General features: G+C 39.1%; 5 protein-coding genes across 10 annotated transcripts; 1 reads left to right on the plus strand and 4 right to left on the minus strand.

The window, feature by feature from the left end:
* Positions 1-3,613: 3,613 nt before the first annotated feature.
* LOC149270920 (epidermal growth factor receptor kinase substrate 8-like) lies at positions 3,614-6,519 on the minus strand. Its single transcript, XM_089476302.1, has 6 exons — positions 6,095-6,519; positions 5,801-6,039; positions 4,859-5,546; positions 4,406-4,790; positions 3,997-4,337; positions 3,614-3,936 (listed from the first exon to the last, which is right to left on the minus strand). The coding sequence occupies exons 1-6, from the start codon at positions 6,491-6,493 to the stop codon at positions 3,841-3,843; spliced, it is 2,148 nt and encodes a 715-aa protein (XP_089332428.1). The 5' UTR covers positions 6,494-6,519; the 3' UTR covers positions 3,614-3,840.
* A 2,333-nt stretch (positions 6,520-8,852) lies between these two features.
* Positions 8,853-13,885, minus strand: LOC108620826 (epidermal growth factor receptor kinase substrate 8). 6 transcript variants are annotated; one of them, XM_018017800.2, is made up of 7 exons: positions 13,726-13,885; positions 11,334-11,736; positions 11,040-11,278; positions 10,098-10,785; positions 9,645-10,029; positions 9,236-9,576; positions 8,853-9,175 (listed from the first exon to the last, which is right to left on the minus strand). In XM_018017800.2, the coding sequence occupies exons 2-7, from the start codon at positions 11,730-11,732 to the stop codon at positions 9,080-9,082; spliced, it is 2,148 nt and encodes a 715-aa protein (XP_017873289.1). In that variant the 5' UTR covers positions 11,733-11,736; positions 13,726-13,885; the 3' UTR covers positions 8,853-9,079. The 6 variants fall into 6 exon arrangements, with proteins under 6 accessions (XP_017873289.1, XP_089331702.1, XP_089331691.1 ...); XM_089475576.1 differs by having other exon boundaries at positions 11,334-11,733; positions 13,726-13,873; XM_089475565.1 differs by lacking the exon at positions 13,726-13,885 and adding an exon at positions 13,268-13,696.
* Positions 13,886-15,307: 1,422 nt separating this feature from the next.
* On the minus strand, positions 15,308-19,964 carry Irc (Immune-regulated catalase). Its single transcript, XM_018017802.2, has 12 exons — positions 19,815-19,964; positions 19,577-19,735; positions 18,808-18,916; positions 18,305-18,635; positions 18,040-18,235; positions 17,790-17,968; positions 17,156-17,724; positions 16,686-16,833; positions 16,374-16,541; positions 15,937-16,054; positions 15,706-15,868; positions 15,308-15,490 (listed from the first exon to the last, which is right to left on the minus strand). Exons 2-12 carry the CDS (start codon positions 19,674-19,676, stop codon positions 15,457-15,459), a joined length of 2,115 nt encoding a protein of 704 aa, XP_017873291.1. The 5' UTR covers positions 19,677-19,735; positions 19,815-19,964; the 3' UTR covers positions 15,308-15,456.
* Positions 19,965-21,564: 1,600 nt separating this feature from the next.
* On the plus strand, positions 21,565-25,494 carry Sf3a1 (splicing factor 3a subunit 1). Its single transcript, XM_018017815.2, has 7 exons — positions 21,565-21,796; positions 21,901-22,065; positions 22,126-22,297; positions 22,354-23,822; positions 23,882-24,060; positions 24,121-24,291; positions 24,360-25,494. Exons 1-7 carry the CDS (start codon positions 21,688-21,690, stop codon positions 24,459-24,461), a joined length of 2,367 nt encoding a protein of 788 aa, XP_017873304.1. The 5' UTR covers positions 21,565-21,687; the 3' UTR covers positions 24,462-25,494.
* On the minus strand, positions 24,485-27,273 carry LOC108620833 (xylulose kinase). Its single transcript, XM_018017809.2, has 6 exons — positions 26,987-27,273; positions 26,465-26,586; positions 25,574-26,401; positions 25,272-25,493; positions 25,019-25,208; positions 24,485-24,959 (listed from the first exon to the last, which is right to left on the minus strand). The coding sequence occupies exons 1-6, from the start codon at positions 27,047-27,049 to the stop codon at positions 24,723-24,725; spliced, it is 1,662 nt and encodes a 553-aa protein (XP_017873298.1). The 5' UTR covers positions 27,050-27,273; the 3' UTR covers positions 24,485-24,722.
* Positions 27,274-27,311: the final 38 nt, after the last annotated feature.

Below are 27,311 nucleotides of genomic sequence, written 5' to 3' on the forward strand. Positions count from 1 at the left end.
ACGCAGACGCAGACGCAGGCTTAGAAGGCGACGTCGACGTCGACTGCGAAGAAGCTTGCTCACATTTTTTCGCTCTGCTCTAATTTATAGCCATACATCGCGGCGATGGCGGCTCAGGGACGGGAGGAACAACAACACACATTGCTGGCGCTACTTAATACATTCAGCAGTAGGTTTTTATGCTTGATGCTTGCAATCTATGCAATTCCAGTCCATTGGCCGGTTGTCACTTTTTGGCTAGGACCCGCAGAGCAGTGCTTCACAATCTGGGCCAAAAGCCATTTGTATAGCATTAAGGTATGCTCGCATATGAAATACGAAGTTGGACATACACACACACACACACATATATACACATACACAGACGTAACCCCATCGACCTTTTTGGAGTGCGACTGTTGTAATGCGACAAATGTCGAATGGAATCGGCATCGCCACCGCCATCTGTGACCTAGAAAGCTTTTCTTTTGAACATGTTACGCAAACTGGAGTTGCGTTTGCGTGACGTTGACGATTGGACAATTGTTTTCATTAATTAAACATTTTCAGCACAATATAATATTGCAACTTTTCACAACGTCTTATTATTTACATACTGGTATAGAAACATGATTGACGATATAGAAATTGTATACGCACTCACATCTCATTTCTACAAGTAGAACGCAGCTTACAAAAAAAGGCAGCTCTACGTTTACCGCTTTGCTTAGTAATTACTATGATAATTTATCGTACGCTTTAAAATAACATAACGATACAGATTAGTCCAGCATCAGTGGTAGACTGCACAGGGGCTCCAGGGGCCTCGTGTCAGTCAAAAAATACAGGAAATATTGCTAAACATATTATGGAGATTAATATATATCAATAAAAAAAAAAAAAAAAAACAAATTAGAATAGTTGGGCATTACCGACTGTAGAATATTCAATTACACTCAAAAAACTGTTATTCTTAAAGCATTGGAAAATATAGTTGCTTTACGATTTTCCCCTTCCCAAGAGGAATATACATATATTTTTATACCCTGAACCCATTGAAAATGGGAAATCAGGGTATAATGGTTTTGTTGAAATGTATGTAACAGGCAGAACGAGGCGTGGCAGACCCCACAAAGTATATATATTCTTGATCAGGGCGACGAGCTGAGTCGATTTGGCCCTGTCCGTCTGTCTGTCTGTCCGTCTGTCCGTCTGTCCGTATGTTTGAACGCGTCGATTTCCGAAGATATAAGAGCTAGAGACTTGAATTTTTTTTTAAAATGACCGTTTATACAGCGCGGACGTCGAGTTTGCTTTTAAAATTCGATAAATCATCCCGTTATATTTTTATCGAGTATAAACATTTAAGTTCAAATCAGATGCCACTATAGCTAATTGTGAATGATTTTTCTTTTTTTTAAATTTCTCAAATATTCAATATAATATGTAGATCATATGCTGAAAGTTTCATTAAATTCCGTTCAGTCAAAAATTAATAAAAAATAATCAAATATTTGGCCAATTAACAAACGCACGTGCAGCAGCTACAACAAAAACATTCGTTGAATCACATCAGCTGTTAGTTTCGTTTAGTTTTGGTAGATGGCGCAGCAGCAGTGAATCTATTTGAGTTTTGCCAGCACCACTAGCAGGAGTGAGGTGGCCTAGTGTGTTAGCAGCATGACGCTCGATCCGAGGAGTCGCGGTTCAAATCCCGATCGATGCAAGTGATGTTAATTTTTTTTTTAATTGTTTCAAAATATTTTTATATTTTCATAAATGCGTTTTCTATTTAATTTATATTTATAAATACACCGAAATTGAAATTTGAACTATACTTTATGTGCGTTTTTAATAGCTTGGTTATTCTAGCTGATTCTTAGAATCACATCAGCAGTTAGTTTCGTTTAGTTTTGGTAGATGGCGCTGCAGCAGTGAATCTATTTGAGTTTTGCCAGCGCCACTAGCAGGAGTGAGGTGGCATAGTGTGTTAGCAGCATGACGCTCGATCGAGCAGTCGCGGTTCGAATCCCGATCGATGCAACTGATGTTAATTTTTTCTAATTGTTTCAAAATATTTTTATATTTTATTAAATGAGTTTGGTATTTTATTTATATTTTTAAATACATCGAAATTGAAATTTCAGCCATACTAAATGAGCATTTTTATTTGTTGGGTTCAGGGTAGTATCTAGTCGAGCACTCTCGACTAGAATTTTATTACTTGGTTTTTTTTAGAATATACAATATACCGATCTTCCACGCTCTATAGTATATTATAGTACTGAGAAAAACTGTGGAAAGTATGGACTACTGTGAATACCCACGCACGCTAATGAGGCCTCCAATAGCCATAGATATTTTATAAAATATATTTTTGATTTTAAGGTGTTAATGCGAGTATATATTCAAATTGGTAAATTTCACAAAACCAATATACCACTGTGTGAACGAGTATAACAGGGACGACTGCTCTCCACTCTCCCTTGATACTTTTAATCCCCCATATATTTGACATTGAATGTCTTTGTTTGTGTTTTATAATAATACTCTATTAGTTATACTTCAGCCTAGGCAGTAAATGTTCCCATTTTGTATGAAGAAGCTAACAAGTAAAATTTTATAACATTCCAAATATAACTGTGCTATAAATATTTCTTATCATTAAAATGTGGGGAACTATAAAGCTGATATGATGATGATAATAATGATGACAATGATGATGTATCAAAAGTCAAAAATTGCAAAAATCGAGTTGATTTTCCTTAGATTTAAATTACATAAAAGTCTTATCTTGAAGAATATTCCCTTCTTATTAATTAGAAAACCTCATTAAAACATTCAAATGTTTCTTAACATATAATACACGATGTGATCTAACTCTCTATCTACATGTGAACATTTCTATCTTACATATATCTCTATCTATATTGTAGTACGAAGTACCCATATCTTTATTTCATGCTCCGGTTTCAGTCTAAACATCCAAAAATTCGTGTACCGCAATTAAATTATATTCAAAGCGCAAGAGAAAATTGTCTCATGCATACAAATGGGCTGAGACTAAGAATTATAGCATTGAATTAAATATACTTCATTAATATTAAGTAATTTGTATTAGTTATAAAAGGTTTATCTTGTATATAGGGAATTCTACATATTCCATTCTACTACTTCTACTATTTCCATTCTTGCTTGTTTTTAATCTACTATATAATGTTATTGAAATTTGTGGTACCCCTTATGTACCCAGCTATTAATTTCTGCGCCCGCCACTGTATACCGTACATAGTTAGATCGACGCATTTATGTTGTATGCTTGCACATTTTCACAATTTGAAAATCTTGTCATACGGCCTTGAATACAACATTTTGAAAACTGCGACCATTAGCAGTGCTAAAACTCATTTAGTTCGCCAATGGGGTAATTAATATGTGGGTTTCGCCAGATTCCGCTAATAGATGTAGTTGGACATGTTAAAGTACACAAGTACAACAAAGATCTGAAGTACCAAACAAAATTGTAGTTGATAAATAATATTGCAAATAAGCACACACACTTTATAGGCAATCAACTTACTTATTAATGCATATAAAGTCTTGTATGGCGTTTAGATAATCCCCGGGAAATTCAATCATTTAATTTACACTTTTTATTTTCATATTGTATAGTATGTACAGATATGTATGTATATATTAAAATAAATGAACAAAACATTATAAATAATGAAAGAATTTAAAGGTTTCTGTTGAATACGCAGACTAAATATATTTTAGTACCACATAATCGTAGTTCATTTGATTCGAAGTGTTCAAATCAACCTCCAATGCAAAAGTCAACATAGAGTAACAAAGGAATGCCTAGAAGACCTCATTAGGATCGCTGTTTGCTTGGTCAGCCTTTTGCCTGGCACGTGCTAGCTTTGCTGACAACTCGGATGATCGAATTGTTTTGTACTGAAACAAAATAGCGCTATAAATAGAGTTTATATGTAAATATAGTGAGAGCAACTGTACCTCGCAGAAGTTCTTCTGTAGCACAATCTGTGATATGAGTCGACGACTTTCGCGCTGCCCAAAGTAACTCTCGATGGTGTGAGCAGAGAGCGCAAATATTTCCTCGCCGCTTAGCGTGTGCAGTCGCTTGACAATATTGTCGGAAAAGCCTTTGCCGCGCAACCATTCCTCCACTTCCTTGGGCGTGGAGTTCTGGGTAATATATATCTCGGGCGTCTTCAGGATTTCAAGATCCCTGCGCTGCTGTCTCTGTTGGAGCAACACCTTCAGCTCGTCGTTAACATCGCTCTGCATAAGGTAGGCCTCATCATCGGCATCGCAGTCGTTGCGAGCACGCATTGCTGTTTGAAGACCATGGTATTATATTGAACGATTTAGTTACGAATTGGGAAGTTGTTTTAGAACACACCTGCAAGGGTTCCAGCAGCGGCCATATTTCGTTTGAGGGTTCCACTCGGAGTCGGTGTTTGACTATCACTTGCCGGTGGCATCGGTGGAGGAATCGGCACATTAGGCATGGAGTAGGATCGCGGCATGTTTTTCGCATTTCCCACCGGTTGCTGTGATTCACGGTCTCCATTCGGCACGTACATTGCCATCGTGTTGCGGTAAAGTGGATTCTTTACCTCCCCATCACCATTTTCCATAGGTTCAGAGGCGAGTGACTCATTGTCGCGCATGCTCCTATTAAGTACGGGATCAAAATTGTAAGGGATTAAGACGGTGTGTGGTACGTAGCCAATGTTCCCTGAAGAGTTCCGTGCCTTCCACCAGTTTTTAGAGTCGTCGATTACCTGCATATGCCAAATAGAAATATTTAACATTCTTTCACACTTAATCATAGAAGAAGATAACAACTTACCTCCAAGTACTCGCCCTTCGCAACATTTAGTTCCTTATCATTGGTGGCCGTCTTATTATAAGCGACCTGTGCGATATTTACGTTGCGGCTCTGAAGGCGACTGAGCCAAGTGCGATTGCTTGTTGGGCTTAGAGGAACACCCACGGGCGACGACGTTGGCGTTTTCTTGAGCACAGGTGCTAAATACGCTACTGGCTCATCCACTACCCAGTCTGGCGACCAGTCGTCATAGAAAATGGGGTGGTATTTCCCTACGTGATCCTTAAATTGATCTTTCGGGACTGTCCAATTCGGGCCCAGACTAAGCCAGAGACTCTTCTCATTTGAGTCCAGTGTGGCATTCAAATATCCAATCGTTTCTCGGCGTAGCAGAGGATTGACAACGCTCTCCGGCAGATGAGTTCCGGCGTATACATCATTGCAGACGTTCACAATCGTTTGCAGGGATGTGAAAACATTGTGAATTGGATCAGCGGTCTTACTAAAATGGTTCTGCAGTTTGAATGAAAAATTAAGTGCCAACTTGATCTTGGCTAGAATATCATAGAACTCGGTCTCAATGGGCGGACGTGATCGTAGGACCAACAGGCCTTCCCCATGAGGGTTATGCTGATTCTTCCGAGACTCCAACTCATGCAGTGCCTCAGCTGCATAGTGCAATCTCGCTATGAAACGCTCCACGTCTTCGCTGTATTAAAGAAATAAATAAAATAGTAGATGAAGCAAGTTTGAGAACTCAGTAAGTTAAATTATATTAGTTTTTGAATACTCAGAGAATTTCTAAACAAGATTTTTTCGATTAGAATTGATATTTTCGAGACATGACCTCCGCTGAGGATCAGCTAACGCCCTACTTTTTGATTATGGGTAGTAACTATTACTAAACAAGCAAAGTAACAAATTGTATGCTTTCCGACCAATTTTAAGCACAGGAGTACATACAAGCAGTGATTGATTACTTGGACATCGCGATCGGTTTGCTCGCGATCCTGAGCATTCTTCTCAGCGGCGATTCCTGCCACGGCTGCTGCGATGCCGAACTGATCCTTCGCCTGTTGATTGCCGGGACGTTCGGGCTTGGGCAAGCGTATTGGTGTCTTGTTGCGGTCCACGGTGACGGGCGAGCCACTGCTTAGCTTGCGCAGATCTTCCACCAAGTGCACCGCACTCACGTCAGTTACCTACAAGTTACAGTTAAATCGAGCCAACGTTTATTTCACTGAATTGACAACTCACTTGAAATATGTGCATTTCAGTATTGCCCAGCGAGATTCCCGGAACTGAGAATATCAAAATATTATTGTATGTCTCAAGTGGATCGTCACTTATGAAGGCTGTCGGCTCCGTTATTAAGCTGCCCGGAAAGTTTTCGATCTCTTTCATGTCCTTGTTAAGCATCAGCAGCCATTGGCCATTGAAGCACATGTACATCTTATGGGGCCAAATGCCCCCTGTCTTATCCAGCTCAATTAACAGTTTCATTTTCTCCTTGGGTTGCTTTACCTCAGCCTCATTTTTCAATTTAAAGGTCACCAAATGATCCAAGGCATATGTCGGCTTGCTATCATCGTCCTCGTAGCCTTCAGTGAACTTGTCACTGGAATGAGCTCCATTTTCATACCCGTTTCGCAGCATACTACTAATAAATGCAAAAGAAACAGCGATGTAAAGCACACACCTAAATGACCGTTTATACAGCGCGGACGTCGAGTTTGCTTTTAAAATTCGATAAATCATCCCGTTATATTTTTATCGAGTATAAACATTCAAGTTCAAATCAGATGCCACTATAGCTAATTGTGAATGATTTTTCTTTTTTTTAAATTTCTCAAATATTCAATATAATATGTAGATCATATGCTGAAAGTTTCATTAAATTCCGTTCAGTCAAAAATTAATAAAAAATAATCAAATATTTGGCCAATTAACAAACGCACGTGCAGCAGCTACAACAAAAACATTCGTTGAATCACATCAGCTGTTAGTTTCGTTTAGTTTTGGTAGATGGCGCAGCAGCAGTGAATCTATTTGAGTTTTGCCAGCACCACTAGCAGGAGTGAGGTGGCCTAGTGTGTTAGCAGCATGACGCTCGATACGAGGAGTCGCGGTTCGAATCCCGATCGATGCAAGTGATGTTAATTTTTTTTTTAATTGTTTCAAAATATTTTTATATTTTCATAAATGCGTTTTCTATTTAATTTATATTTATAAATACACCGAAATTGAAATTTGAACTATACTTTATGTGCGTTTTTAATAGCTTGGTTATTCTAGCTGATTCTTAGAATCACATCAGCAGTTAGTTTCGTTTAGTTTTGGTAGATGGCGCTGCAGCAGTGAATCTATTTGTGTTAGCAGCATGACGCTCGATCGAGCAGTCGCGGTTCGAATCCCGATCGATGCAACTGATGTTAATTTTTTCTAATTGTTTCAAAATATTTTTATATTTTATTAAATGAGTTTGGTATTTTATTTATATTTTTAAATACATCGAAATTGAAATTTCAGCCATACTAAATGAGCATTTTTATTTGTTGGGTTCAGGGTAGTATCTAGTCGAGCACTCTCGACTAGAATTTTATTACTTGTTTTTTTTAGAATATACAATATACCGATCTTCCACGCTCTATAGTATATTATAGTACTAGGAAAAACTGTGGAAAGTATGGACTACTGTGAATACCCACGCACGCTAATGAGGCCTCCAATAGCCATAGATATTTTATAAAATATATTTTTGATTTTAAGGTGTTAATGCGAGTATATATTCAAATTGGTAAATTTCACAAAACCAATATACCACTGTGTGAACGAGTATAACAGGGACGACTGCTCTCCACTCTCCCTTGATACTTTTAATCCCCCATATATTTGACATTGAATGTCTTTGTTTGTGTTTTATAATAATACTCTATTAGTTATACTTCAGCCTAGGCAGTAAATGTTCCCATTTTGTATGAAGAAGCTAACAAGTAAAATTTTATAACATTCCAAATATAACTGTGCTATAAATATTTCTTATCATTAAAATGTGGGGAACTATAAAGCTGATATGATGATGATAATAATGATGACAATGATGATGTATCAAAAGTCAAAAATTGCAAAAATCGAGTTGATTTTCCTTAGATTTAAATTACATAAAAGTCTTATCTTGAAGAATATTCCCTTCTTATTAATTAGAAAACCTCATTAAAACATTCAAATGTTTCTTAACATATAATACACGATGTGATCTAACTCTCTATCTACATGTGAACATTTCTATCTTACATATATCTCTATCTATATTGTAGTACGAAGTACCCATATCTTTATTTCATGCTCCGGTTTCAGTCTAAACATCCAAAAATTCGTGTACCGCAATTAAATTATATTCAAAGCGCAAGAGAAAATTGTCTCATGCATACAAATGGGCTGAGACTAAGAATTATAGCATTGAATTAAATATACTTCATTAATATTAAGTAATTTGTATTAGTTATAAAAGGTTTATCTTGTATATAGGGAATTCTACATATTCCATTCTACTACTTCTACTATTTCCATTCTTGCTTGTTTTTAATCTACTATATAATGTTATTGAAATTTGTGGTACCCCTTATGTACCCAGCTATTAATTTCTGCGCCCGCCACTGTATACCGTACATAGTTAGATCGACGCATTTATGTTGTATGCTTGCACATTTTCACAATTTGAAAATCTTGTCATACGGCCTTGAATACAACATTTTGAAAACTGCGACCATTAGCAGTGCTAAAACTCATTTAGTTCGCCAATGGGGTAATTAATATGTGGGTTTCGCCAGATTCCGCTAATAGATGTAGTTGGACATGTTAAAGTACACAAGTACAACAAAGATCTGAAGTACCAAACAAAATTGTAGTTGATAAATAATATTGCAAATAAGCACACACACTTTATAGGCAATCAACTTACTTATTAATGCATATAAAGTCTTGTATGGCGTTTAGATAATCCCCGGGAAATTCAATCATTTAATTTACACTTTTTATTTTCATATTGTATAGTATGTACAGATATGTATGTATATATTAAAATAAATGAACAAAACATTATAAATAATGAAAGAATTTAAAGGTTTCTGTTGAATACGCAGACTAAATATATTTTAGTACCACATAATCGTAGTTCATTTGATTCGAAGTGTTCAAATCAACCTCCAATGCAAAAGTCAACATAGAGTAACAAAGGAATGCCTAGAAGACCTCATTAGGATCGCTGTTTGCTTGGTCAGCCTTTTGCCTGGCACGTGCTAGCTTTGCTGACAACTCGGATGATCGAATTGTTTTGTACTGAAACAAAATAGCGCTATAAATAGAGTTTATATGTAAATATAGTGAGAGCAACTGTACCTCGCAGAAGTTCTTCTGTAGCACAATCTGTGATATGAGTCGACGACTTTCGCGCTGCCCAAAGTAACTCTCGATGGTGTGAGCAGAGAGCGCAAATATTTCCTCGCCGCTTAGCGTGTGCAGTCGCTTGACAATATTGTCGGAAAAGCCTTTGCCGCGCAACCATTCCTCCACTTCCTTGGGCGTGGAGTTCTGGGTAATATATATCTCGGGCGTCTTCAGGATTTCAAGATCCCTGCGCTGCTGTCTCTGTTGGAGCAACACCTTCAGCTCGTCGTTAACATCGCTCTGCATAAGGTAGGCCTCATCATCGGCATCGCAGTCGTTGCGAGCACGCATTGCTGTTTGAAGACCATGGTATTATATTGAACGATTTAGTTACGAATTGGGAAGTTGTTTTAGAACACACCTGCAAGGGTTCCAGCAGCGGCCATATTTCGTTTGAGGGTTCCACTCGGAGTCGGTGTTTGACTATCACTTGCCGGTGGCATCGGTGGAGGAATCGGCACATTAGGCATGGAGTAGGATCGCGGCATGTTTTTCGCATTTCCCACCGGTTGCTGTGATTCACGGTCTCCATTCGGCACGTACATTGCCATCGTGTTGCGGTAAAGTGGATTCTTTACCTCCCCATCACCATTTTCCATAGGTTCAGAGGCGAGTGACTCATTGTCGCGCATGCTCCTATTAAGTACGGGATCAAAATTGTAAGGGATTAAGACGGTGTGTGGTACGTAGCCAATGTTCCCTGAAGAGTTCCGTGCCTTCCACCAGTTTTTAGAGTCGTCGATTACCTGCATATGCCAAATAGAAATATTTAACATTCTTTCACACTTAATCATAGAAGAAGATAACAACTTACCTCCAAGTACTCGCCCTTCGCAACATTTAGTTCCTTATCATTGGTGGCCGTCTTATTATAAGCGACCTGTGCGATATTTACGTTGCGGCTCTGAAGGCGACTGAGCCAAGTGCGATTGCTTGTTGGGCTTAGAGGAACACCCACGGGCGACGACGTTGGCGTTTTCTTGAGCACAGGTGCTAAATACGCTACTGGCTCATCCACTACCCAGTCTGGCGACCAGTCGTCATAGAAAATGGGGTGGTATTTCCCTACGTGATCCTTAAATTGATCTTTCGGGACTGTCCAATTCGGGCCCAGACTAAGCCAGAGACTCTTCTCATTTGAGTCCAGTGTGGCATTCAAATATCCAATCGTTTCTCGGCGTAGCAGAGGATTGACAACGCTCTCCGGCAGATGAGTTCCGGCGTATACATCATTGCAGACGTTCACAATCGTTTGCAGGGATGTGAAAACATTGTGAATTGGATCAGCGGTCTTACTAAAATGGTTCTGCAGTTTGAATGAAAAATTAAGTGCCAACTTGATCTTGGCTAGAATATCATAGAACTCGGTCTCAATGGGCGGACGTGATCGTAGGACCAACAGGCCTTCCCCATGAGGGTTATGCTGATTCTTCCGAGACTCCAACTCATGCAGTGCCTCAGCTGCATAGTGCAATCTCGCTATGAAACGCTCCACGTCTTCGCTGTATTAAAGAAATAAATAAAATAGTAGATGAAGCAAGTTTGAGAACTCAGTAAGTTAAATTATATTAGTTTTTGAATACTCAGAGAATTTCTAAACAAGATTTTTTCGATTAGAATTGATATTTTCGAGACATGACCTCCGCTGAGGATCAGCTAACGCCCTACTTTTTGATTATGGGTAGTAACTATTACTAAACAAGCAAAGTAACAAATTGTATGCTTTCCGACCAATTTTAAGCACAGGAGTACATACAAGCAGTGATTGATTACTTGGACATCGCGATCGGTTTGCTCGCGATCCTGAGCATTCTTCTCAGCGGCGATTCCTGCCACGGCTGCTGCGATGCCGAACTGATCCTTCGCCTGTTGATTGCCGGGACGTTCGGGCTTGGGCAAGCGTATTGGTGTCTTGTTGCGGTCCACGGTGACGGGCGAGCCACTGCTTAGCTTGCGCAGATCTTCCACCAAGTGCACCGCACTCACGTCAGTTACCTACAAGTTACAGTTAAATCGAGCCAACGTTTATTTCACTGAATTGACAACTCACTTGAAATATGTGCATTTCAGTATTGCCCAGCGAGATTCCCGGAACTGAGAATATCAAAATATTATTGTATGTCTCCAGTGGATCGTCACTTATGAAGGCTGTCGGCTCCGTTATTAAGCTGCCCGGAAAGTTTTCGATCTCTTTCATGTCCTTGTTAAGCATCAGCAGCCATTGGCCATTGAAGCACATGTACATCTTATGGGGCCAAATGCCCCCTGTCTTATCCAGCTCAATTAACAGTTTCATTTTCTCCTTGGGTTGCTTTACCTCAGCCTCATTTTTCAATTTAAAGGTCACCAAATGATCCAAGGCATATGTCGGCTTGCTATCATCGTCCTCGTAGCCTTCAGTGAACTTGTCACTGGAATGAGCTCCATTTTCATACCCGTTTCGCAGCATACTACTAATAAATGCAAAAGAAACAGCGATGTAAAGCACACACCTACATGTATACATATAAGCATAAAACTATTAATGATCTTATGGTATGCAGCTATTTATGTAGTACCATGGGCTCCGATAAGTATATCAAGGAATGTATAGCTTATATGACCCATCATTTCATAACTCGTACTACATTCGAAGTCAATAATATTCTAAGCTAGGGTGTGAGGTTTTTATACTGATTTCAAAATCCAACTTAATATAAATACAAATTTTAGGCATATCAATGAAGCCTCCAATCTTTTAAAGTTATGTTTAAAAAAAAAAAAAAACTTAACTTATCGACTCTTATTGATAATGCAGAAATAGAATACGTTATCAAGAAAAAATGATAGAGTCTGAATAAATAAATATAAATCTAGAATATGAAATCTTTAACATACGAGACATTGGCGTTCATGATGAGATAGCTAGATCGATTTAATTCGTCGTCCTGATCGTAGCCTTCTCCTGCCAGTTACACACACTTAAAAAGCAAAGAGCTACTCTGATGCCTATTTTCAGATCGGTCAGACCTATTCTGAGTTTTTGATTGAATATCAAAATTTGGCATAGTATTTACAGCCGTAGAGCGCAGTGTGAGGGCAAGGGCATTGACACGCCGAATATTGCCGCCTATGGTAGGCAAACCTTTTGAAGGTAATTAGAAGCTTTCTCGGAGTATTTATCAATCAATCTAAATGCGACATAAATAATCTTGATTACTTTCAACTGAATATATTATATGTATATTTCTTTATCAGTTGAAAATATGTTTTTGATTAGAAAAACCTAATTCTTAGCCACGGTATAAAAATACATTCAAAGGACTTGTTTGTTGTAAATTAATTATTTTAGAAATGCTTTTAAATTACACACTAATTAGTGCAATAAATAAACAATTGAGAACATTGTTTTTCAACTTATACACTTTTATATAGATAGACTAATGTTAACTTCCCGTGCAGACATGGTTTTTAAATAACAGATAGCTTTGCATCCGCTGATTAAAGTTTAATATCATTCTTGGTAAAACTGTAGACTTTTCCTTTTGCACCGGGTTTAAAAACTTTTTAGGCTTCAGGACATTTTAAAAGATATATCATACATATATCATTATAAGAATTAAAAATATAAATTTTCTAGAGAAAATCAACAATCGAGTCCAACGCAGTTTTTATTTTTAACATGAGGGGGGCATTCCGCAATTCATCATAACCGATTCGATCGATCAGTTAGTTTTTGGTCTTTCGGAATATTCACCTACGCCTCACCACTATGGGTCGAAAATATTTGAGGGTCCTGTTACTTGGTTTGACCATTGCGAGGCGATTCGATTTTTAACTTTTTGGCAATGCGTGCATTGAAGACCGCGCGACTGAGATTTCAATTAGGTACATTTTAGTTTATAAATATCAATAGGGGCATTACTTATATATATAAATGTGATTATATATAGATATATATAAAATCACTGTCTGCGTGAGCATAATGTATATAAATACACATACATGTGCATTCAATATAGTTCGCAGAATACACCTGCGGACTCGTGAATGTGGTGACTGCTGTGCTGATTAGATAAACACAGAATTGAGCGCTTGCTTTTGGTTTTGCCTTTGCCTTTGCTTTTGCACCTTTTTGACAATGCCACAATTTTCCGTTTATCGCAATACGTTTGGAAATTCTTGTCGTATGAAGCAATCTTTTATTTAATGCCCGTTACATAAGTCCAGCTATTATACGCAAATCAATATAATTTTAGTCTCTGATTACGAATCAGTTAATTTTTAGAGCTTCTCAAAAACTGATTATTCTCGTGACATCATGGGCACAATCGTGGTCTGCACACTTTCTTTATCATTCAGATCTTGATTTATGTAGCATATCTGACATGTTTTCTTGTTATCAATCGCCTAGCGAATTTCTCATGCAACAACTACATGCACGCGAGATGAGCAATGGTTACCTTATGCGAGATATTCAGACACTGCACTACTCTTGTAGAAACTTCCACTCTCGATACGCCGCGAATCAAACTTGAACTAACTGCCAATGGCAATGGGCCAATGTGCCAATGGAGCGATATCAGTTGGCTCTCCACACACACCGACTATTAATTGATTGCTCGAAATTGTTTCAGTGGGTCTTATCTCACTGTATGGAAGAACCTTTTATCTACCTGTTTGTTTTTGTTTTCATTGCATGTATTATTGTTTCTGTTTGTGCTGCTACGTACTCTCAGTGCCGAATGTCCAAATGCTATCAACAGAAGTATATACACACATACACATATATTCAGATACATATTCTTATATAATAAGAGCGCTTCAATTCATTGAACAGCTAAAAACCAGCAGCAAAGCTCTATTTGCTCACTTTATCAGCTCATTACATTCCCACTACTTGTATAAAACACATTTTTTAGTGTTGTGGAAGGGTTTAAATAAATATGGAAATTATTCAAATCAAATTTTATATTTACATCAGCAATTTAAATTCCTGCTAAACGAAAGGTATAAAAATTTGTATATCCCTTTGCATTTCGACAACTTTTGCTTAAGAAATGCAAATTTCATTTATTCAAATAAATCATCATTTCAAACTATCATAATTTTATATCCAAGGGGGGTGTCAGAAAGCTAAAAATATTGATAACTTTCAAGTGCACTGTAGAATAAGCAACTTAATCCTTTCATAATTCAATGAAGTCTTTCATTTGATCAACTAATAGCGCTGCTTAAATAAGACTTTAACTCTTTGCTAGTCCCAATTATACTCGTTCGCGGACGGAAAAGAGTATACTCGTTTTGCTATCCATTCGTCGGATACCCAAATGGTAATTTTTTTAATTAAAAGAGACAAGTGTTTTGAGTAAGAAAATGCTATTTTAGATCCTACTAATTAAACATGCATAGCTGAATAGCTTAGAATTGTAAATTGAATAGCTTACAATTATAATATAATAACAACAACATTTTCAATTTACTTAAATGTGTTTCATTCAATAATATCCTAACTTTTATACCCTATACATGAAATACTATTTTAATGACCTTGAGATAACTGCAAACAACAGGCTGTCGGACAGTTTGCACTTTGCCCTATTTTGGGATGGGTTTTACACTCAGGAATATATATTTTAATATCAATATTGATTAAAATATATATGGAAATCGGTGCTATCTATGGAGGATCTTAGCAAACTATCTATTTATGCAGTTATACTAAATAATTTTAGAGAATTTACAATTGTATTATATTAAAAATATAGAATTAGCGATTCATGCAGACAGATAGCCAGACAGAGTTATAAAAAACTAATACCCTCTTTCACTTCGTGAATAAGCCAAAATTCTTTTTTGTGCATATACATTATAATCAAAAAGAGAGATATACTACATATGTGAGAGATATACTTTACATACATACATGTCGAGCGGCGAAATTTGAATTGAAGTATATAGATAGATAAAAATTTTGAGTAAGCATTGATAACATATTAAAATATAGCTACAGGTACATATATAGTATTATGAACACGAAAGGGCTTCTGTGGATTTATAAGATTTATTGAATATATATCTAGTATTTAACAATTAGTTCAGTATGATGAGTTATGGCTGGTACTTAGGAACATCATCGAAATTCGTTTTGGTTTAAATTGGATTTATATTTGGACTCGCACCTCTCCAGTCAGTCACACAATATCGTTACATTTCACCAGGGAATTGCTGCAAATACAAGTAGTCAACAATTGAACGAATGTAATTACAATAGACCGCTTATCGCTCGAGTCCTGAACCTTATATTAAAAGCAAATCAACTTTTTCACTGCACTGTGACTCACTGCCTTCCGTCTTGTCACTTTTGATAGCGTTTCTGGCCGACATGTGAGTTGTGACTTGCGTTGGTATTGTGCAAGAGTTGTAGATGTGGTAGCACTCACCTGTTGGACTGCAGTCGAAATATATTTTGGGGCACAGACACCATATCAGAGTTCAGGCACAACAGCTTCGTTCCGTTTATGGAACTGTACGCCCTCAGCAGAGTGTCGTCAGTTGGCCATTTCCGCTGCTGATGACGCTGATGTATTTTCGAGAATTGCTCAGCTAAAAGATTTGGATTCGGTCAATGGTTTCAAAGTACATTTGCTATCGTTATCAGTGCTTTTTTTTACCCAGAATACACTTAAAGGTTGGCCCTACAGTTCCGTCAACAGTCTGCTCTGAAATTCCGCCAATTAAAAGATCCACATCTCTCCAGCTTCGGTATACACTCCGCAGTTTATCCACGATCTAAAATTGTGGTTAATCAAATTTATATGAAAAAATTTATTGAGGGTAGCAAACATAGTGGACATGCCCTTGAAAACAATCTATAACATTCCCACATGATTCTAGTTTGTATCTTCGTAATGAACTTCTATTTGATAGTTGCTCCATTATCAGAACTAGAAATTCAAACACAAATTATCTTAATTGAATTCAAAAAGCCTGCATTTGAAAGTAAGCATGCAGAGAAAGTGTGTGTTTCCTGAAGATTAAACCATAAGCATCATTGGAGAATGCATATATGACCGAGACTATTCTTAGCTTAGCTTAGTCGTTCACTCGCCTTTTTTGGGATGACGGCTTCAAAATCTGCCCAACCCGCAATGGTTTTCTTATTGCCGCATGCTTCCAAGTACTTGTAATAAGGTTGTAGTCCATGGTCCCGTCCTCTTTGGATGTCAAATGCTAAAACATCGGCATGCGTTGGCTTTGTCGGCTCATGCCACACAATCTGCAATGAAGATTGATAATGTTTATCCTCCGTTAAAGGGTAAATTAAATAAGATAACTACTCCAAATATACTCTGCAGAGCAGATATTTCGATGGAGTGGAACTGTCCTACTTGCGTTACCTTTGATTGTTAGATATACTTACAGCGCCCACGTAGAAGGGATCCATTTTCATGGCCCGCTCATGCAGCAGACTCAGCAATATTTCGTTCAGTTTCTTGGAAGTATATTGTAGTTGGGGTTTGTATATTTCATTTTTCAGCTCAAAAAGATTTGTAAGCGGAAGAATATTGCTAAACGAAAATTGCAAATAAGAACTTTATAATAGGATAATACTCATTCACGAAACAAAAACATTGGGTTTATAAGAAAACAAAACTTATTCGAAATGATATGTGATTGCGGATTGTGGTATACTTATGTATACCTTGAAGGTTAAATAGAAAAGAAAAACTCGGTACCAATTCAATTGAAAATTTTGCAAGTTCTATGATATTCAATGATATACATACATATATCTTTTTGAATATTATATGAAATCAATGTACAGCATTCACTCCGCGAACCACAATAAAACTATAAGGAATATTTTCAAAACTTATTAGACTGTCTTACTTATTAGATGAGATAACTTCATTCGTGGCGGCCAAGTTGTGGAGTACATTGGGAAGCATTGAGAAATAGAATCGAATGGCAGCCACTGCGAACTCATTGGACACCTCCGAGAGTCTCTCGTCAGCTGATGCTGGGGGCGTGGCAAGCACCTCAGCGGCCGCCTCATTGCCCAGTACCTCGACTAGCCACTCCCTCACAACGATGCGCCGATAAATGTCGATATTTACGGCCTTGGCTGCCTGGAATAGCTGCTCATCGCTCCAGTTCTTGTGTCGGGTCAGCAGCTCCGCAGCGATGCGATTGTGGTTCCTCATGAAGATCGTGTAGATCAGAATGGAGAGGGGACTGCTGTTGACACGTGAGTCGCCCGCAATGAAGCAAGTCGTCGCATTGGCACTGATGTCCCAAGCGCAAAATCTGTGATCCTCATCGTCCGGCGACATTGGCAACAGGTTCTCGTTCGAGGTGGACTTCAGGGCGCCGTTAGTCAACGTTCGCATTTTGCGCTCGGCGACGTCAGTGATGCCATAGAGCTGAGACAGGTCCAGGTTACCAGTAGCTTGGTTTAGCTATGTTTATTGGGGGGATACGGATTAGTCCAGGCACGGGTCTCTAAGGGAATAAGTACGCCTACCTGCTCGGCAGCCCCAAAGGTGCACCTCTCGCCCACAGCAAGCGCGCTTCTCACATAGTTCAGGCAGTTGGGCCAGTTGTTTTTGTCATTGTAGAGAATCGGCGCGCACAGTGGATGGTGGAAGCGGGGCTGTAGGTTGTTCTGGTTTCGATTGCAGCATTCAATCGAATAGCCATTGCCTGGAGAGTTAAGAGAGATAAGCATTTGTACTGCGAATCTGTTCTCCGGTCTCCGGAATAGGGTTTCTTACTCATCGACTGAGAAACGGGCTTGCTCATGTCGTGCTCCACAAACTGCGCAAACTGGACAAGAACTAAATTGGAGTGCTCACTGTCGTCAGCGCTAGGGGCTCTTCTTGCACCAGTTCTGGGCCGAGCGTCACTATCCCGATCATACAGCGCCATGCTTATAGCCCAGGCCCCAGGCAGCTTATCCTCTCCAAACATCTGCAAAGGCAAACAACATTTCAATTATCGTCAACAGTTTACATTTTAATATATTTCTGCAATACTCGCCTCATGGAAGCCATCCTTGTAGTGGCGTGGGAGCAGGCGCCTAAAGGCGTGGTGACCCGTGCGTGGGCTGTTCAGTAGCCGCTTGCACTCGACGCTCAGGGCGCTTCCTTCGGGCAGTGGCTTCGTCGCCAGGAACGTCCGGCACTCGTCTCCGCTGATGCCTCTGGGCAGGCACTTGCTGTTGTACATGAACAGACTACCCTTTAGGATTTTAAGGGCGATTTCACTGTCGAGCTTTGACTGTTCATTCGGTAGAGTGTCCAGCAGCTGGGTGTGTGAGAGAGTGCCATTTTTAACTGTGATGTCGGAGTTTAAGAGAGTGTCCTCCAGCCTGGATACAATGTATTTCGAAAGTTCTTTAGTTAATTCAAGCTTTAGGTCACAATGGTAAGACTGTACTACGCAGGCAGATGAATATACATAGGTACTTTCAAGAGCCAAATATCCTATTTCCACAAAACCGATAATTTCTTCGATCCTTAAGGATTGTTATATAATAATACCTTTTTTGTCTGTTTATTGAATCAACACCAGAGGCTAGAAATTCGGTCCATTCAGCCGGTGATATAGCATTGAGGTAATCCCTCACATCCTTCCGTAAACTAATATCGGCTGAAAGTTAAATTAAATAAACATTTGGTTACTTTTATGATTAGTCCTATTAATACAAGCAAATTAAACAGGTAAGGTAAACTCTTTTAATGCAAATTATTGTACTTATATATCTACACATATATTATATATCGTATATTATTTCTAATGGCCTTTCATTTATTGTTCATTGTGAAATTTGGCTAAATGAAATATTTACATACAGTATTGGTACATAAATGTAAATTAAGCCGATAATTATACATATGTAGTGAGCCCATCAACCCAGTGACGAGCACCTTCCCAACATTCTAGTTCCTATCTACATTCATACAGAAAATCACACGCGCAATCACTTTGTGACTGCGCTTCCTCTTCTTCCCGAACTGAATAGAAATTTTGTTATTGCTTATTGTCGTCGACTCGCAATGGAATTTTCAGGGTAAGAATACATGTACACAATGTGTGTATGTGTGTATGTAGATATATATGTACATATATCTGTTTGAATGTCATGTTTATCGCGTAAGTCAGGTATTTCAAAAACAAAATTTTCTGGGCTCAGGATAAACAAATCGTAGGTTGAACTTACTGTGATATAAAAATACATTTGCTATATTTAGCTTATTTAATACTTGACTAACTATGTTCCATTGCATCATGCTAAGAGATTACACTTACATCGTTGGAACGCCAGCACGTTAGCGCTGTAGCCGGACCCGGGGGATGAAGCCGCTAATATTAGGAGATTGAGCAGCCAGAGGTAGGCATTTCGCTTCATTTTCAATTTCTTTGTGCTTTAATGTTGGGGTTTTCACAATGTGACGACGTTCTCAGAAGCTGAATACGTAAACAAGATTCGATCTATTGATTTCTATGCCCAAACAAACAAAATATAATAGGCAATTGTACTCATTACACGGGTTATTGATAAGAAATTATTAATCTTCGCAGTAGTCACACAGTCGAGTAGTGCCAGCTCTATAACGATTCGGACATTACTGAATTGGTATGCAAATCGCAACACACTTCGGAGCTGAGCTGAGCTGAGCTGAGTAGAGCTCCGCTTTGTCATTATCAGAATGAGCGCAGCTGAAACGTCGGTGTTGTGGCCTCTCGGAGAGGAGCACAAAACGGTTTAGCTCCAAGCTAATTTTGAAATACCCTCTACTCTATATACTAGTAAGTATCAATATTTGAATAAATCAACTTTATAAACTTATTTCTAAACAAATATTGCATGCTGAGTAACATGCTGGTCGGCACATACTGGTTATTTAAGGTGTCAGCACACTGATTTAGCAGATAATTTGAATGTTAAATCTCATGAATACAGTCAATACAATATTTAAGGCTTTTCTTTTTCCATAAATTAACAATTTGCTCTTCGAATTATCGTAAGAAATCTATTGATCCATCTTCTACTTTCCTGAATAGGGTATTTATAAGTCGAAGCGGAAAATATTAGGGTTTCGATTTTGTTTTGATTCCTCATCACATACACACGCCTTTACATACATATGTTCGTATTATTCATATTATGATTGTTCCTTCTTCTTTGTTTTGGACTTTCAAACGTTAAAATTCTGATCAAAATCATATAATATATATTTATACGATTTACATACATGCTATTACAAAGTTAAACATACATACATGTGTACATATATTCTGTCATGTTTACTTCTATGTACATACATATGTAAATGAATGGAATACGAACATCTTTTTACTTGTAAAGCATATGGTATACGTGCATACATGCATTTGAATATACATATTTACATACATATGCATATACATACATATAGTGAGCAATGCAAATTACTTCTTCAAAAGATGCGTAACAAAGATCAACAAAGACTTCACTCATGAGGTAGTAATATACGTACATGTAAACATATATGTACATATAAAATACATACATATGTACATATTTACATAATGCAATTGTGTAATTGTGTAATTGATCAAGTGCATAAACTGATATTTTCAAAATTTTTTACAGCTTTTTGATATTACCAATGTAACAACACTCACGGGGTAATTTGAATTTCGAAAATTTTATATTTGCAATTTGAGTTTGTTCTTAAGCTACTGCTGTTTTATCAGTCTTTCATGTAAAAATAAAAAATATAACATATTAAACATCATTTTAAAAATTTGAATTATTATGTATATTATAGACTTATTGTCATATTTATACAATATAAAAATAAATGTAGACTTATTCACATTATTATTATTATTTCTTATTTTTCTAAGTACTGTGGGTTAATTACAGCTTATTAATAAATAAAACAATGTTACCAAAATCAGTGCGCGAGCATTTTGTCTTATCATTAAATTATTCAACAGAGATATCGTCTTTAAATTTATAAATTTTGTCCATTTATCAATCATTAGTAATAAAAGCGCATAAAGTTCAATCTTTGAGAAGTAAGAGCTAAGGAATTATTAATCTATCAATTAATCAATTACATTCAATGTAATGTAATGTAGTTGTTGTAATTTAATCGTATGATCTATCGCATTAAAAATAAAAAAAAAATAAAACAGAGCATAAAACTTGTATCAAACTAAATGTAAATAAAAATAAATAGATGATACCAAAATAATTATAATTAAACAGTATTTTCTATTCATACCTAAGTATTTTTTTTTTTTAGCATTTTTGGTATTTAGGCGTATATTGCTGCGGTCATACTTAAATTCGGCAGTGTGAAAATTGTGTGTTTGTTATCAATTTTAACTCCAATTATTAAATAAATTTGAGGCAAAAGTAATTAAAAATGCCTCTACTAGAATCGGATAACGCCAATGAGCAATTCTACAATGAGCAATCCAAGCCGATGTCCGGGCCCATCATTGGCATCATATACCCGCCGCCGGAAGTTAGAAGCATCCTTTTACAAAGCATTCAATCAATATATTTTTATTATTTATTATTTAGCAACTTTAAATAGGTTTTCTTTAGACTCAATGAATAATAATTAACTAAATAGATATTGTTGACAAGACCGCTAGCTTCGTTGCGCGGAATGGACCGGAGTTTGAGGCTCGCATCCGGCAAAACGAGCTTGGCAATCCGAAATTTAATTTCTTGAACGGAGGAGACCCATACCATGCGTATTACCGGCACAAGGTTAATGAATTTCGAGAGGGCAATGGTAACTATTTAAGTTAAATAGAAGTATACTTTTATTGTAAATTTATCTCTGTTCAAATAGATAACAGCAGCTCGGCTGTAAGCGGCATAAAACAGTTGGCCGTGACGAGTGCAGCGCAGCAACGGCAGCAGGAGCTCTTAAAGCAGGTGGTAGAACAGCAGTTCGTACCAAAGGAGCCGCCACCCGAGTTCGAATTCATCGCTGATCCTCCATCGATTTCCGCATTAGACTTGTAAGATTATTTTTAATACATCATTGAATATATATACTATAATGCCAATCTTGCAGAGACATCGTCAAGTTAACAGCTCAGTTTGTGGCCCGAAATGGACGACAGTTTCTCACCAATCTAATGAGCAGGGAGCAGCGAAATTTTCAATTTGATTTCCTCCGACCCCAGCACTCGCTTTTTCAATATTTTACGAAGCTATTGGAGCAGTACACTAAAGTACTAATTCCACCAAAAGATCTACTGGCCAAGTTGCGTGCGGAGAGTGCTCCCGGTCGGGCAAGTATGGTCCAGGTGCTGGAGCAGGTAAAATATCGAGCCAATTGGCAGCGACATCAGGAGGCACAGCGGCGCCGGGAAGAGGAAAAAGTAGAACGTGAACGTGTCGCGTACGCGCAGATCGACTGGCATGATTTCGTCGTAGTGGAAACGGTAGACTATCAGCCCTTTGAGAGCGGAAACTTCCCACCGCCAACAAATCCCGACGAAGTTGGTGCTCGTGTGCTGATGGAAGAACGATTAATGGAAGAAGAAGGCGACATAGAAATGCAAATCGAGTCTGATGAAGAGGAAGACTCTCCACTGATTAGTCATATGGACAGTGGTGTTAAGCTATCGCAAATGGAAAATCGGGTAGGCATACAAATGAAGAACGCCACAGCTTATGGACAGCCATTGAGCACAAACCGCGACAACACTCAGGTTCAAGACATGGACGAGGCCTCTAGTGATGAGGATACGCCCACTACAAAAATGCAGCCGGCAGTTGCGCCGATGTTGCCCCCTACCCACGACAAGGTCGTGGTCAAGAAATACGATCCAAAGGCGGCACAGGCGAAGCCGGTGCAAGCGCCGACAGACGAGTATCTTATATCTCCGATTACGGGCGAGAAGATTCCGGCTTCCAAGGTGTCAGAGCATATGCGTATTGGTCTCTTAGATCCACGCTGGGTCGAGCAACGGGACAAGCACACCGTGGAGAAGATCAACCAAGACAATGTATTCGCAGCGGGAACGGCCATCGAGGCCAGTTTGAAACAATTGGCGGAGCGCCGTACCGACATTTTCGGCGTAGGTGACGAGGAAACCGTTATCGGAAAGAAGCTTGGGGAAGAGGAAACCAAGAAGGACGACCGCGTTACTTGGGATGGCCACACGTCCAGTGTGGAGGCGGCAACGCGGGCAGCCCGTGCGAATATAACACTCGAAGATCAAATACATCAAATCCACAAAGTCAAAGGTCTGCTGCATGACGAAGAGAAGGAAAAAATCGGTCCGAAGCCTGTGGGCAACAAGGCGACACTGTCTGCACCACCGCAGCCACCTACTAAAAACCAGCACAGCAGCAGTCATCAGCACAGCCAGGCCCAGCATCATCAAGGTGGCATGCCGCACCACCACGCTCAGCACCATCATCATCAATCGCAGCAACAGCCGCCGTCGCTCCATCAACACCATCAGCAGCAGCAACATGGCATGTCTCAGTCCTCTAATCCAGTTATGATGATGCCGAGACCGCCTATGATACGTATGTAATACATTTTTAATTTAACGATAAATCTAATTGAACGTCCTTTTTTGTTTTAGCGACACCTTATGGCGGTGGCTCTAGTGGGTACATGGGCATGCCACCCGGCAACAATCCACAGCAGATTTCCCCAGCGCCACCAGTGGAATTGATGCCCATTGAGGAGGAGCCGCCTACTAAGAAGATGCGCTCCGAGGATAATTTAATACCCGAAGCAGAATTCATAGCCCAGCACAAGGTTAGTTACAGCGTATATATCACTGTGGATCGATATTTATTTCAATTCTGCGGTTTTCAGAGTCCTGTGACCATACAGGTGCAAGTGCCGAACACGGACAAATCGGAATGGAAGCTAAATGGGCAGATGATTGCCATTACACTTGCGCTTACTGATCCCATTGCAAATCTTAAATCCAAGTTGCAGGACGAAACGGGAATGCCACCTGCAAAACAAAAAATATTCTACGAGGTAAGCGTGATTTGCATGTTTAGATCTGACAAAATGCCGTAATCCCAGCTTGCATTTCTATCTTGCAGGGTATGTTCTTTAAGGATAGCAATACCATGGCATTCTACAATTTGCTAAGCGGCACTACGGTGCATCTGCAGGTCAAGGAACGCGGCGGCCGGAAAAAGTAAGCAGATTGCGCCCGATACTTGAATACATTTTGCATATGTAAAACTTTATTTTTTGTGAAATCTAAATCGATCAATATAAAAATGGTTAATCACAGAGAAATTTTTTTGTTAATTGCACTTTAGTCTTATATGCCGTTATAAAAAATGAAGACTGGAATGTGGATTTGAGAAACTTGACATATACCTAAATCGTGGGACGCAAAGTACCAAGAGGGGACGACCACTTGTTGAGTTCGTGGTCGCCGTCTCTTGTGAATTGGTTTAATGAGTTAATTGGCTCTCTAGGATGTGAGCCATGTCCCTATACCTCTGCAGCATGGGCGTGTAGATGGCTCCACTATCCTTATTAGGTTCGCAAACAAGCTTTAAATGGTTTGGGGTCTGGCCCAGGATGTAGTCGCGATAGCTTTTTATAGACTCCGTGTTGCTATTGTGATGCAGATGGTACGCATAGGCTGCCCGATATGCGGCACCTAGAAGGGCTGCCTCGCTTTCATTCTGAAAACAAAGCAGCAAACTTAAAATAAAGATTTCAAGCAATGTGAATTATAATTTACTTGTGTGTAAACTGGTGCACTAAAGACATCGGCAATGACTTGTAATATGGACTTGTTGACGGATGCACCGCCAGTAACAAGGATATTAGTCTGGCTGCCAAAGTGGAAGCCCATATCCTCCGCAATAGCTCGATGGTGCAGCATTTGACCCTCGACTAAGGCACGAATTTCAATTTGCGGAGAGCTGAATCTGTAAAAGACCCAATGGAAGCTTCAATTCTGCCACCCAAATGGTTTCCTTCTTTGCACTCACTTGAGCACTCCCTTTGCTGCATCGTGCGAACTGCCGTTCATATCCTTGTTCCAGCGCAGCGTTCCTTTGGCCTTTGGTATTATCTCCATCTCATTGAAGTGCAGTGCCATATTTCCGAAATTGCCTCGTGGCGTCGAGTCTAGCAGTTCATTGAATGTTTCCCAGTTGTTATCAGCCTCAGATTTGTTAAACGCTTCGCGAACGAGTGATCCATTTCTAAAACTATGAAACAATTTTTGATGATCTGTGCAAACTCTGATGTACGGCTGATATAAGCCTTTAAACGATTGTTGTTTACCTACCACAAAAGACCCATATATTCATGAGATTCAGTCGGGTGGCATAGGACATGTCCCTCTTCCAGATTGGGGGGTTCGTCTAAGGTCATCATAAGCGTATCACTAGTTCCCAGCGAAATACTCAGCCAGTTCTTGTCGACAAGCATTCCGGCCAGAGCAGACGGATTGTCTCCCGTACACGCAACCACTTTGCATGTGGCTGGAAAGCAAAAGCGCTGCACGAAGTAGTCGCTCACATTGCCAAGAATGGAAAATCCACTGACTGGTTCCCCGAGACGATCCTCCAGATCAGGCGCACAAGCATTGAGACACGTTTTTGACCACGTCTTATTACGAATATCCAACAGATTCATACCGGAGCCGTCGGCGTAGTCAATGGACGCCACTTTTCCCAGAAACAGCGAGGCCAGAAAACTGCTGACTAACGAAATACGCCGTGCGTCCTCATATGCATGTGTGCGTTGCTGGTAAATTTTGCGAATTTGTGGTCCCGTGAAGCGCGCGTAGCACTTGGAGCCCGTCTTCTGAACCATTTCGGTATGCCCACCAATAGCCGTCTCCATTTCAAAGCATTGCTTCAATGTAGACGCATCCATCCATATAGGCGTTCGGTTAACGACAAACGCTGAGTCGTCGATTTGCGAATGCAAAAACTTATCGGCATCTAAGTTTTGTAGAGCCGTAATCCCGTGCTTGGACCAGTAAAGAGAGCCGTGCTGTTGAGCAGATCCACTAATGGCGACGACAGTGCTTAAGTCTGCCTCCTGCATCACTAAACGATCCAAAACAATGTCCATTGCCTTAACCCACATCACCGGCTGAACAAAGTACCTAAACCATTTGGACTTTCGTTAGCCACAGAGAGTTCTTTGAGTTCATCAGGGTTTGACTTACTCGAATTTATTGGGGCCTGGGTTGGCACCACCTGTGGTTCGAAACTCCGGTAAGTCGCTATCGAATTTAACCTCAGCTGTGGCAACAACGTTGAGTTCTGAATTCAAAAGGATGGCCTTTAACTGAAACAAGCAAAATTGTCATTGTCAGTGCGGCAGACACACCTCAAAATTAACGATCAAACATTGGCAGAAGACAACCCGAAGGGTAATTAACTGTAAATGCTTGCGTCATATCAAAACAGTTATATAGGCAAAATGTTGAGTTGGCATAAATATGCAAATAACTTTATAAATACGCATTTTAGCATAAAGAATGCTCACATTGAGCGATAAGAACATCCTGATTTCTTATTGATAACAACTAATGTCAAGTTTGGCATTTGACCTTTCACAATAACCTTTTTGTCTTTGGGCCATCACGGAACAGCGTTATCACCTTAAAACTGAGGTGGACTTGTCAAAGTCAAGCAAGCCAGTAAACAATATGTAAGCTATAAATCAACTATTGTTTACTCGTTACCTTCTGCGTGCTCAAGTCAAACCCCAGAAAGGTTTGTTTAGCATCCTGCTCCTCTTGCGGCATTCTTGGAGTGTGTCTTATTAGATCCACTTGTCGAAAGGTCAGCAGCACACTTAGTATTTACTAAATTGTATCGTTCAGTTATGAACACCTTCGCTTTAGCTAATAAACTATCATTGACCGTTTTGAAGCAGCAAATCAAACGTATCAAGTGCTGGCGTTAACGTGAGCTAACATATTCATTCGCTGTTAGGATTGCCACCTTGTGTTTAAAAACACAGCCCACATATATTTTGCGTTAGTGATATTCTATCAACTAATTTAA

Source organism: Drosophila arizonae, chromosome 2 (assembly GCF_054131065.1).
Source record: "Drosophila arizonae isolate 15081-1271.41 chromosome 2, UAZ_ARI_1.0, whole genome shotgun sequence".
NCBI lineage: Eukaryota > Metazoa > Arthropoda > Insecta > Diptera > Drosophilidae > Drosophila > Drosophila arizonae.